Source organism: Carassius auratus, chromosome 49, assembly GCF_003368295.1.
Source record: "Carassius auratus strain Wakin chromosome 49, ASM336829v1, whole genome shotgun sequence".
In the NCBI taxonomy this organism is placed as follows: domain Eukaryota; kingdom Metazoa; phylum Chordata; class Actinopteri; order Cypriniformes; family Cyprinidae; genus Carassius; species Carassius auratus.
In genome coordinates this window covers 13,269,288-13,286,485 of record NC_039291.1, presented here as the reverse complement: position 1 = coordinate 13,286,485, position 17,198 = coordinate 13,269,288, and the positions used below count along the sequence as shown (strand labels likewise).

The window sequence follows — 17,198 nt, the reverse complement described above, 5'->3', positions numbered from 1 at the left end:
TGAACAATTAGTTGGATTTTTCCTGTCTACTTCTAAAAATACATTTAAACATACTTAAAGGCACAATATGTAAGTTTTCCAATATGTAAGTAGATAGTTATGACACTATCTACATGGCCTGTGACACTACTAAAAGTAGCTTATTTCTATGGATTTAAACATTCTTCGAAACATTTGGGATAATGTCAGTGCACAAGTCAGCAAAATATATAACACTGTTCTAGTAGTTTTTGGACATTTTAATAGAAAAAAATAAAAAATCTTACATATTGTGCCTTTAAACATTCATAAAATAGCAATATACCACAGAAGCTGTTTTTAGACAATACATTTATTTATTCAAATATACAAAATCACTGATAAATGTTTCCAGGCTTAGCCCCTCAAAAAAAAACACACAGTATGGTCTGTTCACCCTCGGCTGCGGTCATCTGAAACCCAGACCGCTCCACAATCTGAACAATAATATTATACTGTGACCAAGGTACTTTGAATATAATGAAACATTATGACAGCTCAGTACAGTATGTATTTACAATACAATCATCTTCAGCAAATGTCCTTGACAGCATCCGTGTGTGATACACTGAAACTATCTGAAGGACATCAGGAAACACATTTCACCATTACATGTTTTTAAAACCACTGACCTCTCAGAATAAGTCATCGGAGAAGGCACTAATTACAACATGAATTGCTGCTGGTGTATCAGAACATAAAAACAGCAATCACAGAATCGAGAGTTTCAAATTTAACTGTCGTTTTGAACCAGATGAAAATAATATGTAATATAAAACAACGTATGCTTAAAAGAATAGTTAATCCAAATATGTAATCCAAGTTTGAGGAGTTTAGATAATGTTTTCTTCATCAGAATAGACCACATCAGCATTACATCACTTGCTCACCAATGGATCCACTGCAGTGAATGGGTGCCGTCAGATTGATTGTTCAAAACTTATTAATGGTTTTGTTTATTAAAAATATTAAACACCTTTTTGCTTCACTGTATTCTTTATTTATGGATTATTGTGATGTTTTAATCAACTGTTTGGACTCATTCTGATGGCACCCATTCACTGCACAGGACATATTGGTGAGTAAAATTTCTCAAAAATCTGTTATGATGAAGAAACACACTCGTCTTATTTTGCATGACCTGAGGGCGAGTAAATTTTCATCAAATTTAAATTTTTGGCTTAACTATTCCTTTAAATTTGTGTTCATTTTAACAATGACAAGGAAAATGTTTGCACATCAGTGAGCAATAATTTGAGTCAACGACAGAAAAAAACTCACCATATAGGTTACAAATCAAGACAGCGACTGTTTCAGCAACACTGAACAGTTCTGCAGTGACCAAATTCATAATTCAAGCATCTCACTCTTTGGTTGCATTCGACTGAGTGAGCAGTAAAAGACTGCTACCACACCAGCCATAGTAGTCTTATCTGAAATATTGCTTTGACACTTTAGGGTAATTTTTATAATAATACAAAAAGTTTGGCATTGTCATTCCAAACATGAATTATAAAAGAATGTATAAAAATATTCACTGAATCCTATGTGCTCTATGCATGAGTCCAAGAGTGCAATGGGAATTTATTTACAGTGATTATCTCTGGGTAAGGAGTGCTTTAACTAAAACTTTACATAATATAAAAAAGATGTGCTTAAACAGTCTTCATTAGCTGAAAAGACATGGGGAAAAAATTACACATTTCTCTGTCTCATACCACTTTGGTGGTTGCATATGTCTTAAGCCATGTCATTCATATTTGGTTAGATTCTAACCATCAAAAAAAAAAAAAATTACTCAAATGAGTATTGTACAGTACATGTATCATTATAATTGCTCCACGAGGTCTTTTCTATGTACTTTCAATGACACTCAGAATTGGACCCAAGGATACAGAGGTACATGAGCCATAATCAAAATCAACTCTTTTTTTTATGACCAAATGAATTCTGTTAAACAACCACATTTTATACTCTTGCCACCTTAAAATAATACTCTGATACATTCGTGTCAAACACGGACAGTTTGTGATTTGTTCAGCAACCCCTGAAGTGTCACCTCAGAGCGCTTGGGCTGGTTTCAAGTGCATCAGGGGTCAGATCAAGTCAACTGAAAGTAATGCATGTAAACTGAGCTATTGTTTTCAGTATTGTTTTTGACACTTTATGTGCCAGTCTTTGACTGCATTGTATCAATCCCTAGCCAAAGGCTCTGTCCCAAATGGCAATGACAAACAGGAGTGTCCATTATAAAGAATATATATATATATATTTTTTTTTTTAAATGTAGTTGACATTTTTAATAATGGAATTATTATATGATTTCATATGGTTAAAAAAGCCTATTAAAATGTAATGTGGTGTAACCATAAAGAATAAAAAAAGTTATAATAATAGCCTTACGTGTTAAATACACATCGAGTACACACACCTTAATAATTTTTCATATTTGTGATTAATATGAACTCATTTTTTTTCCTTTTTGGTTGTGACAAGTTTACAAGTTTAAAAAGCTCAAGTTTTGGGGAGTTACACCACATGACATTTTGCAACCTAAAGTACTTTATGTATTATATAGGATTATTTAAACAAAAAAAATCTATATTATGCCAATCTACAATCTAAACTGCTGTTGTTGTTTTTTTTCCAAAACATTTAATAATTTTAACGAGGCTTAATTATAAGAATAGTTCTACTGAATTAAATTTACATTTATTTTTGGATAAATTAATGGACTTGACCCCCCCCCCACCCCAAAAAAAAAAGGTTTATGTCACTGACCCACTCTTAGCTCTGACCACCCTTTAAAGTATGTAATTTGTCACAAGGAATGTTGGGTAATAGTGTGGTGTAAACATTGCTCCCTCTTCAGACTCTGATGACACATTTCCATGGTTATCAACATCGTAAATCTAGTAAAGTTTGTCATAATATATATATATATATATATATATATATATATATATATATAGTGCTATAATTTGTGTTATATTACTTTGACAGTAAATGACAAAATAATAATCAAAACTGTTGACATTTTGACATCATTCTCTCTTTTCCACTTATGCAAAGTTGTGGAAATTCCACTGTTTTTTTTTTTTTTTGCTTTTGGACCGGGAATGCAAAATTAAACTTGCTGTAAGTTTTACCCAACTATGAAACCCTGAAAACATGAGAAGGGTCCGTTTAGCAAAAGGGGTGCGTAGCTCATGAAATAAGAAATGCCAAGTGCATCATTTGGGACAGGGCTTCGACTCTGATTAACAATATAGACAATGCTATCACGCTTCTGCTGTCCATAGGTTCCCTCTTATGATATTCTTCAAGCTGCGTCGTGGAGATCGGAGTTACATACCCCCTCTTTATGGTCACGTTTGTTCTTAGTTGGCTGGTTGGCGGGTTTCTTGGAAGGCAGAGTGGTGATTGTCCGTGAGCAGGTGTGTGGTTTTCCCTGGGGATTCCAGAGAGATCTGAAGTATCAGAAGCTGCCTTGGACAAAAGGGTGGCTGAGAAGCCCCTCAGCAGTGGGCCGCAATTTCTCTTCCACAAAGATCTGCCGCAGGAAGTCCCTGCATGCATCGGACGCATCCTCGGGCAGGTTTGGCTTAGTCGGCTGGGTTGCGATCTTGAAAATGGCTGCCATTGCTTCATATTCAGCCCACGGGGGCTTCTGAGTTAGCATCTCTACAACCGTGCAGGCAACACTCCTGAGGAGAGAGAGATATGTGAGGGACTGTTAGCCAACAAGCTAGCTAGCTGCTTCCATCCAAATCATTTATGCAAGTTTTAGGCAGGTTTATTAGTTAACTAAAACTCTCAATGATACTTAAATAACACTGATTTTAAGAAAATTCATAAGATCTCACCAAATATCTGCTTTGCGTCCGTAGCCTTCTCCATTAATGACTTCTGGGCTCATCCAGTAGGGGGTGCCTGTGACCGATTTGATTCCCGTCCCGGACATGCAGATGGTCTGAATGCGTTTGCTGGCCCCGAAATCTCCCAGCTTCACATTTCCAGAGGAGTCCCTCAAAATGTTAGCGCCTGTGTGGAAACACGTGTAGATTGAGATGTTTGTCTGACCAGTGATGACAACTGCATAAAATTATATGCTGCTTATGGCATTTGAAGTTTGAGACAGTCTTTCTTCCCACGTTTCTAGTCGGAGTGATTTTCCCTTGCTTTAGCTATGCTGCCTGTGAGATGTGTGCTTGTTTAAGTAATGACTAATACCTGCCAGCCACAAGATTTCCACACCCTGGATGCCTGACTGTATTGTGAACGGAAAATGAAGACGGAATATGAGAAGAAGGACAGAGACTCCTTCCTTTGCAGCCCACGTTTCATGTGGATCTTTCTAATAGAGGATCTTGGGTTTGTAATGGGAATGACAGACTGTATTGGTCATGTGTGCAAAAAGTACACACTTAAAATGTCTAAACTATAAATGGTTTACCACTGCATTACATTTAATTTTACAGTAAGACACTTTATACCATATAAAGTCCCTGTGTGATACATCACATATTAGCTTTTATATAAGTAGTTTTGTTTCTGTTTTATTATTTATATTATTATGGTGGGTATACAGGTGCATCTCAATAAATGATAATCTCGTGGAAAAGTTCATTTCAGTAATTCAACTCAAATTGTGAAACTTGTGTATTAAATAAATGCAATGTACACAGACTGAAGTAGTTTAAGTCTTTGGTTCTTTTAATTGATTTTGGCTCACATTTAACAAAAACCCACCAATTCACTTTCTCAACAAATTTGAATACTTCATAAGACCATTAATAAATAATAAAAAAGTGAATTGTTGGCCTTCTGAAAAGTAGGGGCTCCTTTTGCTTTAATTACTGCCTCTATTCAGCGTGGCATGGAGGTGATCAGTTTGTGGCACTGCTGAGGCGTTATAGAAGCCCAGGTTTCTTTGACAGTGGCCTTCAGCTCATCTGCATTTTTTGGTCTCTTGTTTCTCATTTTCCTCTTGACAATAGCCCATAGATTCTCTATGGGGTTCAGGTCTGGTGAGTTTGCTGGACAGTCAAGCACACCAACACCATGGCCATTTAACCAACCTTTGGTGCTTTTGGCAGTGTGGGCAGGTGCCAAATCCTGCTGAAAAATGAAATCAGCATCTTTAAAAAGCTGGTCAGCAGAAGGAAGCATGAAGTGCTCCAAGATTTCTTGATTTCTTGGACTTTGGACCACTGAGCAACAGTCCAGTTCTTCTTCTCCTTAGCCCAGGTAAGATGCCTCTGACGTTGTCTGTGGTTCAGGAGTGGCTTAACAAGAGGAATACGACAACTGTAGCCAAATTCCTTGACATGTCTGTGTGTGGTGGCTTTTGATGCCTTGACCCCAGCCTCAGTCTATTTCTTGTGAAGTTCACTCAAATTCTTAAATTGATTTTGCTTGACAATCCTCATAGTGCTGCGCTTCTCTCTGCTGTTTGTGCATCTTTTTCTTCCACTTTTTCCTTCACTTAAATATGTGGTCATAAGTTGTAAAATATACATGTACTGTCTGCCCTCCTGTAATATCTGAAACAGTGCCTCTGCTTCTTAAAAATATATTTACTATGAATTTCTTGCAAACACAGCTGCCGTTTTATATATCAATTTAACGAAATATTTTCTGAATATTATATGCAAATAATATTTTTGAACAAATACTCCATCCATCCATCCATCATCTTCCGCTTATCCGGGGCCGGGTCGCGGGGGCAACAGTCTAAGCAGAGACGCCCAGACTTCCCTCTCCCTAGCCACTTCCTCCAGCTCTTCCGGGGGGACCCCGAGGCGTTCCCAGGCCAGCCGGGAGACATAGTCCCTCCAGCGTGTCCTAGGTCTTCCCCGGGGCCTCCTCCCGGTGAGACGTGCCTGGAACACCTCCCTGGGAAGGCGTCCAGGAGGCATCCGAAATAGATGCCCGAGCCACCTCAGCTGGCTCCTCTCGATGTGGAGGAGCAACGGCTCTACTCTGAGCTCCTCCCGAGTGACCGAGCTTCTCACCCTATCTCTAAGGGAGCGCCCAGCCACCCGACGGAGAAAGCTCATTTCGGCCGCCTGTATCCGGGATCTTGTCCTTTCGGTCATGACCCACAGCTCATGACCATAGGTGAGAGTAGGAACGTAGATTGACCGGTAAATCGAGAGCTTTGCCTTACAGCTCAGCTCCTTCTTCACCACGACAGACCGGTACAGCGACCGCATTACTGCAGAAGCTGCACCGATCCGTCTGTCAATCTCACGTTCCATCCTTCCCTCACTCGTGAACAAGACTCCAAGATACCTGAACTCCTCCACTTGAGGCAGGAACTCTCCACCAACCTGAAGTGGGCAATCCACCCTTTTCCGACTGAGAACCATGGCCTCGGACTTGGAGGTGCTGATTCTCATCCCAGCCGATTCACACTCGGCTGCAAACCGTCCCAATGCACACTGAAGGTCCTGGTCTGAGGATGCCAACACGACAACATCATCCGCAAAAAGCAGCGACGAAATCGTATGGTCCCCAAACCGGACACTCTCCGGCCCTTGGCTGCGCCTAGAAATTCTGTCCATAAAAATTATGAACAGAACCGGTGACAAAGGGCAGCCCTGCCGGAGTCCAACATGCACCGGGAACAGGTCTGACTTACTGCCGGCAATGCGAACCAAGCTCTTGCTCCGGTCGTACAGGGACCGAACAGCCCTAAGTAGGGAGCCGCCGACCCCATACTCCCGGAGCACCCTCCACAGGATGTCGCGAGGAACACGGTCGAATGCCTTCTCCAAGTCCACAAAACACATGTGGACTGGTTGGGCAAACTCCCATGAACCCTCCAGCACCCTGGAAAGGGTATAGAGCTGGTCCAGTGTTCCACGACCGGGACGAAAACCACACTGTTCCTCCTGGATCCGAGGTTCCACTATCGGCCGAATTCTCCTCTCCAGTACCCTGGCATAGACTTTTCCAGGGAGGCTGAGAAGTGTGATCCCCCTATAGTTGGAACACACTCTCCGGTCCCCCTTCTTGAAAAGAGGGACCACCACCCCGGTCTGCCAGTCCAGAGGTACTGTCCCCAACCGCCATGCGATGTTGCAGAGGCGTGCCAGCCAAGACAGCCCCACAACATCCAGAGACTTGAGGTACTCGGGGCGGATCTCGTCCACCCCCGGTGCCTTGCCACCGAGGAGCTTTTTAACTACCTCGATGACTTCAGCCCGGGTGATGGACGAGTGCCCCTCCGAGTCCTCAGCCACTGCTTCCTCAACGGAACACAAGTCGGTGGGATTGAGAAGATCCTCGAAGTATTCCTTCCACCGCCCGACGATATCCCCAGTTGAGGTCAACAGGTGCCCATCTCTACTGTAAACAGTGTTGGTAGGGCACTGCTTCCCCCTCCTGAGGCGTCGAACAGTTTGCCAGAATCTCTTCGAGGCCAACCGATAGTCCTTCTCCATGGCCTCACCGAACTCCTCCCAGGCCCGAGTTTTTGCCTCCACGACTACCCGGGCTGCAGTCCGCTTGGCCTGCCGGTACCCGTCAGCTGCCTCCGGAGTCCCACAAGCCATCCAGGCCCGATAGGACTCCTTCTTCAGCTTGACAGCATCCCTTACTTCCGGTGTCCACCACCGGGTTCGGGGATTGCCGCCTCGACAGGCACCGGAGACCTTACGGCCACAGCTCCGAGCAGCCGCAGCGACAATGGAGGTGGAGAACATGGTCCACTCGGACTCAATATCTCCAGACTCCCTCGGGATCCGGTCGAAGCTCTGCCGGAGGTGGGAGTTGAAGATCTCTCTGACAGGGGGCTCGGCCAAACGTTCCCAACAGACCCTCACAGTACGTTTGGGTCTGCCGAGTCTGTCCAGCTTCCTCCCCCGCCATCGGATCCAACTCACCACCAGGTGGTGATCAGTTGACAGCTCCGCCCCTCTCTTCACCCGAGTGTCCAAGACATATGACCGAAGGTCTGATGACACGACCACAAAGTCGATCATCGACCTCCGGCCAAGGGTGTCCTGGTGCCACGTGCACTGGTGGACACCCTTATGCTTGAACATGGTGTTCGTTATGGACAAACCGTGGTTAGCACAGAAATTCAATAACAGAACACCGCTCGGATTCAGGTCAGGGGGGCCGTTCCTCCCAATCACGCCCCTCCAGGTGTCACTGTCACTGCCCACGTGAGCGTTGAAGTCCCCCAGTAGAACTACGGAGTCTCCAGTTGGAGCACTTTCCAGCACCCCTCCCAGAGACTCCAAGAAGGCCGGGTAGTCCGCACTGCCGTTCGGCCCGTAGGCACAAACGACAGTGAGAGACCTATCCCCGACTCGAAGGCGCAGGGAAGCGACCCTCTCGTTCACCGGGGTAAACTCCAACACATGGCGGCTGAGCTGGGGGGCTATTAGCAAACCCACTCCTGCCCTCCGCCTCTCACCATGGGCAACTCCAGAGTGGTAGAGAGTCCAGCCTCTCTCAAGAAGTGTGGTTCCAGAGCCCAAGCTGTGCGTTGAGGTGAGCCCGACTATCTCTAGTCGGTACCTCTCGACCTCCCGCACAAGCTCAGGCTCCTTCCCCGCCAACGAGGTGACATTCCACGTCCCTAAAGCCAGATTCCGTGTCCAGAGATCGGGTCGTCGGGGGTCTCGCCTTCGACTGTCGCCCGATCCTCTATGCACCGGCCCCTTACGCTCCCTCCTGCAGGTGGTGAGCCCACAGGAGGGCGGCCCCACGTCACTCCTTCGGGCTAAGCCCGGCCGGACCCCATGGGGGAAGGCCCGGCCACCAGGCGCTCGCATACGGGCCCCAACCCCGGGCCTGGCTCCAGGGTGGGGCCCCGGCTGCGCCATGCCGGGCGACGTCACGGTCCTTGATTTTAAATCTGCCATAAGGGGTTTTATGAACTGTTCTTAGTCTGGCCCGTCACCAAGGACCTGTTTGCCTTGGGAGACCCTACCAGGAGCATATAGCCCCAGACAACATAGCTCCCAGGATCATTCGGGTACTCAAACCTCTCCACCACGATAAGGTGACAGTTCAAGGAGAGGTGAACAAATACTATTTTTGAATATTCTAATTTTGAATATTTAACATTTATTTTTGTGAAATGTTCTACTTAAAGTGATTGTGTCATGTTCCATTAAAATAAATATCACTTGGTTTGCGATTTTTCTTTGAAGGCCCCGTTCTTCGTGATCCCATGTTTTAAACTTTAGTTAGTGTGTAATGTTGTTGTTAGAGTATAAATAATATCTGTAAAATTCTAAAGCTCAAAGTTCAAGGCAAAGCGAGATATTTTATTTAACAGAATTTGCCTACAAAAAACGACCCGTTTGGACTACATCCCTCTAGTTCCTGCAGTAATGACGTCACTAAAACCGTTTTTTGACTAACCTCCACCCACAGGAATACACAAAAAAGGGACGTGGCCTTGTTGCACTCCGACAGAGAAGAGGACGATTTGCGTTTGTGTTCGTCGCCATGTCGTCGAAAAGCTGTTATTTTCATCTCGGAGTCCAATCATCTTTGTTTGGGCTTCCCAGGGACACTGTACTTGGAGATTAATGGTTACAATTTATGTTTAACTCGGTTCCCGAAAATTATAATCCACGTGTAAAACTATGTGCTGCACATTTTACTGAGGACAGCTTCCCCAATCTCAATCAGTTTAATGATGGATTCGCACAAAGATTATTCTTGAAAGATGGAGCAGTTCCCTCTTTGTCTGGAGAAGGCGCTGTTTATGGACCACAACCGGTAAGTGTATTTTATTAAGTTGGTGCGTTTAACAGTTTCTGTAACTTATTACACAAAGGGCAATGCTGTTTAGCTTTGTTAACTAGATGATAAGGCTTTCCAAGTGATTTTCATCCGCATCTCGTCAGTAAAAACGCTCCTGTGATTATAAGTACATCTCCAGCACATGCTCCTTGCTTCTCAAAACTAGCCCAATCGCGTTTCCAGGAGGGTAACGTGCTCTAAGCTGGTGTCGAATCACAACACAGGAACCGCTGGCCCAATCAGAACTTGTTACGTATTTTTGAAGGAGGGACTTTATAGAACAAGGAAGTCATCAGCTCGTTTTTATGACAGTGAAAACAGCAGTATACAGATAGGTGAATTGTGTGAAAAATACTGTTTTTTTTTTCACGGGACCTTTAATTTATGTAATGCAATGACATTCATCCAAAACATGTCCAGTTTTTGGACCCACATCTTCCTTAATAAACTGAGTGATTAAAGGGTGTCCATGTCTAGAAGAAGCAATGCCTGCATTTTCTGGAAGGTAAATATGATTTTAGGACATTTAATATTATCAATGCTAAAAAATACCTAATAGACTGTAAAATTTGGTCAGAATTTAGCCCTGAAGTCTGGAGGAATGCAAAACCTTTCCCCCTTGCTATTCTTGGCGATACCTGAAAGGAAGTAACACAAATCTGAGCCAAGCCAATGTTATTTCACCTAATAAGAGGGAATGTATTTCAGGTGGTGTGGTGCAAGCGACACTCTCCTTTAGATTTACATTACAAGCAAGAGCCCACTGTTCTTAGCTGGAGGTGATTTATGACTACTGTGATTTACCTTTGATGTCTCTGTGTACGATCATGTTGCTGTGCAAATAGTGGACTCCCTGTAGGATCTGTCGGGTGTATCTGCGGGTGACTTTTTCAGTCAGTGCTCCGTAAGCCTTCAGCTGGTCTTTAATAGAGCCCTAGACACACATGGACACAGATGAAATATATCTTGCTTGAAGCCAGATACCATATTCAGTGCATAACGTGCAAGCAGAAAGGACTGCAAAGACTTTGTCTTTTTATTAGGAAACTTGGGAAAAAAAACAAGCTGTCAGCATATGCTTTGACAGGAAACATAAAAACAGGATTCAAACCTGTTTACCAAAGGATACAGTGCAATGGAAAATGATTTGACCCTTTCCTGATTTCTGTTGTTGTTCTATTGTTCATACTGTATGAACTGTACTGTATGAAACATTATGTAACAAGTACAAACTATTACAATTTGTTGTTTAACTCATTTGTTGCTTAAGAGGTGTGCAGATACTAAGGAGATTTTTACCCTTGTGTCTTTTTTTTTTTACTTTATCTATAACCAAATATATATGTACATTTTTTTTTATAATACAGTATATAAGTGTATTAAGTGATATTAAATATGATTAAATATTAAATGTCTTAATAATGCAAGACATTTATAATAAGATTCCATTTATTAACATTTGCTAATATGGATGTAAAATAATGCTGAATGTATTTGAAATAAATATTGGATTACACTAATTGAAAAAAAAAAAAAATACGTTGCATTAACAGTGCTTGCATTTTATTTTGCATTGTATTTGCCCGTCTTACCTTTTTAGGGCAAATCCAACTTGGATGTATATATAAAGTGTCAAAATTTTAATTCAACAATCCATATCCAGCTTTAAAAGTTCACTTCCAAAATATTCAGTGAATAAAAATGCATATGAAAACATATGCATATTAAAACATTTTGTAATTAATAATGATTTCTTATCAATAAAATAATATTAACAATACAATTATTTAATAATACTATCCTGTGTACAATAACTAAACAATAACTTTTTTTTTTCTTTTTTTTTACTGTAAATATGAGTTAAATGTGACACGGGACCACAAAACTTGGAGAATTGAGATTTATATATCATCTGGAACCTGAATACATAAGCTTTCCATTGATGTATGGTTTATTAGGATCGGAAAATATTTGGAGGAGATATACATCTGGAATCTGAGGGTGCAAAAACATTTAAATATTGAGAAAATCGTTTTTTTAAGTTATCCAAATGAATTCTTAGCAATGCATATCACTAATCAAAAATTAAGTTTGATATATCAACAGTAGGAAATGTACAAAATATCTTCCATGGAACATGATCTTTACTTAATAACCTAATGATTTTTGGCATAAAAGAAAAATCGATAATTTTGACCCATTAAATGTATTTTTGGCTATTGCTAAAAATATACCCCAGCGACTTAAGACTGGTTTTGTGTTCCAGGGTTACATACATCTGGAAGGGCAGATATACTTTTTCACAGCACTATATATTTAAGATTTCCTTAAATTTATATAGTGCTTTTATAAGCACTCGAAGCGCTTTTACATGAAAGGGGGAATCTCCTCTTCCACCACCATGGTAAAATATATTTCAAAGAGTAATTATTATTTCCTGTAAACCAGTGTGTCAGGAAGTCACACTCAGATGTGTTTACAAAAGTGGAGCTGGAAGTATATAGTTCCTCAGAACGCTGAACTTTTTTTAACTTTCTGGAAAAGCGTATTACAGTGCCAAACATTTCTCACATGTGACTGTGTTTCTTTGAAACCCCGGCCCAAACAAAGTTCAGATTTCCTCAGCTTTCCTGTTTACACCCCTCGACGAAAAAACAATGTCTCCTCAAGGACAACATCGTGAAACACCTGTGACGCAAACTACAATAAGAGAAACCACAGTGCCTTCCTAGCAAAATTACATTTGCACAGCTCCTTCTAAGTAGTATTATTTTGTATTACGAACTATTGCAATGTCCTTTTCAAGTTATTAAAACGGAACAATGTGTATTGCATATGCAAACCTATTGTAATACAGTCCTACAGGCTCTAGCGATCTTCTGATCCCTCATTATGTAATACATTTCTCACCTCACGTAACCCTGTTCCACATCCTACTCATTCATACTTTGTTCCCTTCACCTCTGCTCTTATCAGGACGCAGCAGTGCCGTGCAGAGACTTTGGCTCTGAGCAGCGATGCATCTGTCTGCCAGAGACCTTGGTGAAACAGTCCCCTTCCCCAGACAATATGTGACCAAGACACCACGAGTCCGTGCATATTAAAATCTAGCTGATGGATGAGACAGACTCGTTAAAGACACCCATTTGCAGAGAAAAAGAACTCGTAAAGCCGTGCGGTTGTGCTGACAAAGAACACTGTGGATATGTTCGCGAGCCAGTGACATTTCAGAGTGGGTTTTCTTATTATTTGGAAAGCGTAGATTCATTAAGTTTAACAATGTCATTTTCTTAAAACACTAGAATGTGCCCAGTGAAAGCTGTTTTTTTTTCTTTTCACATAGGCTATGTTTTTTAGCACTTTATTCACTAAGTAAATAAGGCAGGGTATTTCCACATTTCCTGATTCTATTTGATTCTGATCCAGCAGCTCTTGATTTGTTTATATTCCAATTTCAGTTCTATCTGGTATGGATTAATTTGTTCATTTTGCTTATATATAAAAAAATAGTAATACTGTAAATTATATATGGAATTGTTTCAAACTGGTAACTCAACTTTACGTTACAAGAATCGGCTCAGAAGAGTTGTCTCAAGAATCAGGGTAAAAGGATCACACTTTATATTCTGATTCACTAAGAATAACCCACCGGTTCATAAGAGTAATTTGTCTGTGAATCAGGGTACACTATCTGTGCTGTATATTTTGATTTACTATAAAGAACCGGTCGATGAGAGTCATTTATTAATTAACTGCTGTATGTACTGACTCTCATAAAAGGAACTGGTTCATAAGAATCAATCTTTCATTCATCAAATTCACTTGATTCACTTAAAGGAGTCATTTGTTTATTAATCAGGCTACACTGTTCATGCTGTATGTCTTGATTCACCAAAATGAACCATGAAGTCATTTGTTGTTGAGTTACGGTACACCGGATGTGCTGAATGTTTTGATTCATTAAAAGAATCCTGTTCATACAAGCCTACTGTTTGTGAATCAGACTGCTCTGGTCATGCTATATGTTTTGATTCACTGAAAAGAACCAGTTTATAAGAATCATCTGTTCGCGAATTGGGCTACACTGTATACAGGCTGTAAGTTTTGATACACTAAAATGAATCGGTTCATAAGAGTCACTTGTTCATAAACCGGATTGTCGATGGACAGTGAATAAGCTAAAATAAATAAAAGTCACTGAGGGGTTGAATCATTCTAAAAGTAAACAAAAGTAACACCAAATCGCTCCAATGAGCTGCATCAACACAGTGCAAATACAAACATAACTGTATACACACCCCGGGCATTAATTCCACAAAGATGGACAGCTTTTTCTGCACCAGATCACGCGAGCAGCCGTAGTACTGAACTATCCGTTTGTGACGCAGATTCTTTAAGAGCTGGATCTCACACTCCAGTGCATTGACTTCCTGCAGAGAGAGACAAGAAACATGAGCAGAGCCTCTCTACAGGGCATAAACAGTGTCACCGTTTGAATTCACTTCATACTTACCTTGCTGGTTTCCTGAGAGTCAGGGTCAAAGGGCACCTGCTTGGCTGCCAGCTCACGTCCCGTGTCAACATCGTAGCAGAGGTAGACCTCGCCGAACGCTCCCCGACCGAGCAGCTTCCCCCGACGCCAGTTTACAGGAGCCCTTGGGGCTGAGGGTGAGAAGAAACCAACCACATTAACCTCATCAGCAAACCGCAGACTCGCTGACAACTCAAACTGCAACTGCAATCACAACTGGATGATGCTATACAGCTTTACACTTTCAGATTTATTTGCAACTGTTCCCCTCTCAGGCAATAAACTGGGATTTAAAAGAACAGAGAGGCAGACACTGAACTATTGGCAGTCACTGCGAGTTATTTAAATATTAAACACCTGAATATAACTTCTTTAAATCAAGGCCGTGTCGAACTAAAGCAAATCCTTGTGTTTTTCTTTTCTTAATGCTAATACGTCTTGAGTTTGGAAATATTTGAATCTGGCTCTTTCCTGACTGATCGCTCTCATGAGCCACACGCATAATAATGCTATCTATCCATGCATTCAATATTTCTGCTATTGTTCTTTAATCATGCTGTATGGATCTAATCATAGACAGATTAACTTTAAGTCTGGATCCAAAAAACTACACCAAAGTCTGAGAAATACCACTCACCAGACAAGATTTACACATCTCTCAGACTCATTTCCCACTTATTCTATGCAGGGAACACATTTGCATCAGCATTTACGATCATTTTAATCAGCTTAGTGTTCCTATAATGATATCTGACAGTAAGCTTTCTGAATAGTTTATGGAGGCATTGGGGGAAAGAACCCGCAGACAGACAGCAGAGACAAGAATCCATGTCCATAAGTCAAATTTAGGCGCCTGTCCTGGATTCCTCTGAGGAAATGGAGCTGATTAAAGAACCTGCAGATGTCAAACATACAAGAGTACAGCGAAAACCATGCAGAGCCGGGGTGATTGATCATCTCTAATTGAGGCGGAAAGTATGGACAAAATCAAACAATGTGTACATAATTATAGTTTGTATCTCTGTGATTAAAGCTAACTGAAACAGTTTATTTACAGATTTGATTAAATTCTCATTTAAAAGATTTCAATTAATCTAAATACGTTTCATTTATAATGTCCATTTCGCTATTCTTGTGAATTGCATGCAACTCCGTTTTTGTCAGTATTTTGTGTTGGTCTTTTTCATAATGCTACATTCAATTAAAGCATCAAACTTGCACTAACAACTAAGGGGAAATATGATTTATTTTGCGGTGTTGCTACAAATTCAACTGAAGCAGATGGTACATAGAAAGCAGTGCAGCCCTATTTGTGCATTGAGAAAATATTCGTAAAGATTACTCTACAACCTGAAACTTCTGGTCTGAAGGCAATTATGCAAATGTGCTTTATGTGGTTTTCTTTTCTAATGGTCTGCATAAGTGTCCTCGTGTGTATGCATGCATGCGCTCTTACATTTAGGAGTGTTGCATTGGCTGTTTTTCTCAGTCCAGCTGATGGAGTGCAGATCTCCACTGTACAGCAAGGTGCTTTCTCCATTATAGCTGTGTGTACGGCTGGACGGGACCAGCTGAAACATGTTCTCTTGAGGCATAAAGCTTCGAGGAAAGGTTCTCCGACCTGGATACAATGAGATATTTTAGACACATGATATAAAATACACCTTAAGACCTTGTAACCAATAAACATCTATGATCTTTTTGGAGAAAATTTTGGAGAAAACACTCCTTAAACATTCCTTAAAAACGGACTAAATCTTTGCACAATCCAGATGTTCTGAATCCTCTCTTCATACATTAAGGCACATGCAATCAGCATGTCCAAACATCTTTATATTCCTCTTCCTCTCTTTCCCTAATTTTCTCTCTCGCACGCTCTTCTTTTCCTTTGTCTCTCACTTCCTCCATCAACCTTTCCACAAGGCCGGAAGCTCCTCTCAGTGCAGTTTTGTGCAACAGTCATTGTGACTCGTCCGGGGAAACACAAATAAAACACACACATACACTAAGTCTTTTATACACTTTGTGAGTTTTGGAGAAGCTCAAATCATGCTGGCCATGTGCACAGCTTTATTTGCCTCCAGCGATGCATGTAATGTAAGTAATATGTTCTATCCCTGGTGAAAATATCAGCACCTGCACAACAGCATCAAATCAGCAAAACTAGTCTTCTAGTCTCTTCAGCATGGATGAATTCTTTTTTTTTTTTTTTCACAGAAACAGAAACAACTAACTTTCAATGCATTTTCAGAAATGATTTTGGAGGAAAATATACCAAATTACAATAAAAAAAACTACATTTTTATTTTATACTCTTAATATTGGATTCAATCATTTGTAAATAATAGACAAAACAAAAATAACTTTTCAGCATAATGAACTTTTTCAGCGTAATCTATATTTAGGCTCTCAGTTGAGTCAAAAAAAAATAAAAAAATTATGTTCAGTAGTCATTTCAGAATAATTACTGACATAAACACAGTGACACATGCACTGTTCTGGTAAAGTGCTCTTACCATCACCATAGTCTTTACTGCGGCTGGACATGTGGAACTGGCGCGGGAAGGTCCCATGTTTCCCTTGACGCCCTGCAGGTGGAGCAGTTACATACAGACCGATTAGATGCATGCTTGACATGAGCAATGGTTTACAAACAAGCATTTTATCTTCATTCCCAAACAGCAAATATTGATAACAAAACTGTTTAGAGTATCTGATACATGATACAGGACACTATTATACGTGCAGTCACTGAATAAACTGTAAGGGAAACCACATGAAATCAGATAAACAGGGCCCAGTGTAGTGAAGAGCTCTTAACCAACGGGCACTTCATTCATTCAAAGTGACAAAACTAGAACACTCCCATTCTAAA

The 17,198-nt window shown here is 41.0% G+C and overlaps 1 protein-coding gene across 1 annotated transcript in view; it reads right to left on the bottom strand.

The window, feature by feature from the left end:
* Positions 1-315: 315 nt before the first annotated feature.
* The window catches only part of LOC113066300 (mitogen-activated protein kinase kinase kinase 3-like), a 65,196-nt gene continuing 48,313 nt past the window's right edge, over positions 316-17,198 (bottom strand). The window contains exons 12-18 of the mRNA XM_026238172.1: positions 16,840-16,911; positions 15,780-15,944; positions 14,306-14,454; positions 14,091-14,222; positions 10,597-10,726; positions 3,885-4,062; positions 316-3,725 (exon numbers count right to left, since the gene is read on the bottom strand). Of these exons, the coding sequence (XP_026093957.1) occupies positions 3,497-3,725; positions 3,885-4,062; positions 10,597-10,726; positions 14,091-14,222; positions 14,306-14,454; positions 15,780-15,944; positions 16,840-16,911 (1,055 nt within the window). The 3' untranslated portion in view covers positions 316-3,496. The remainder of the gene's footprint in view (positions 3,726-3,884; positions 4,063-10,596; positions 10,727-14,090; positions 14,223-14,305; positions 14,455-15,779; positions 15,945-16,839; positions 16,912-17,198) is intronic.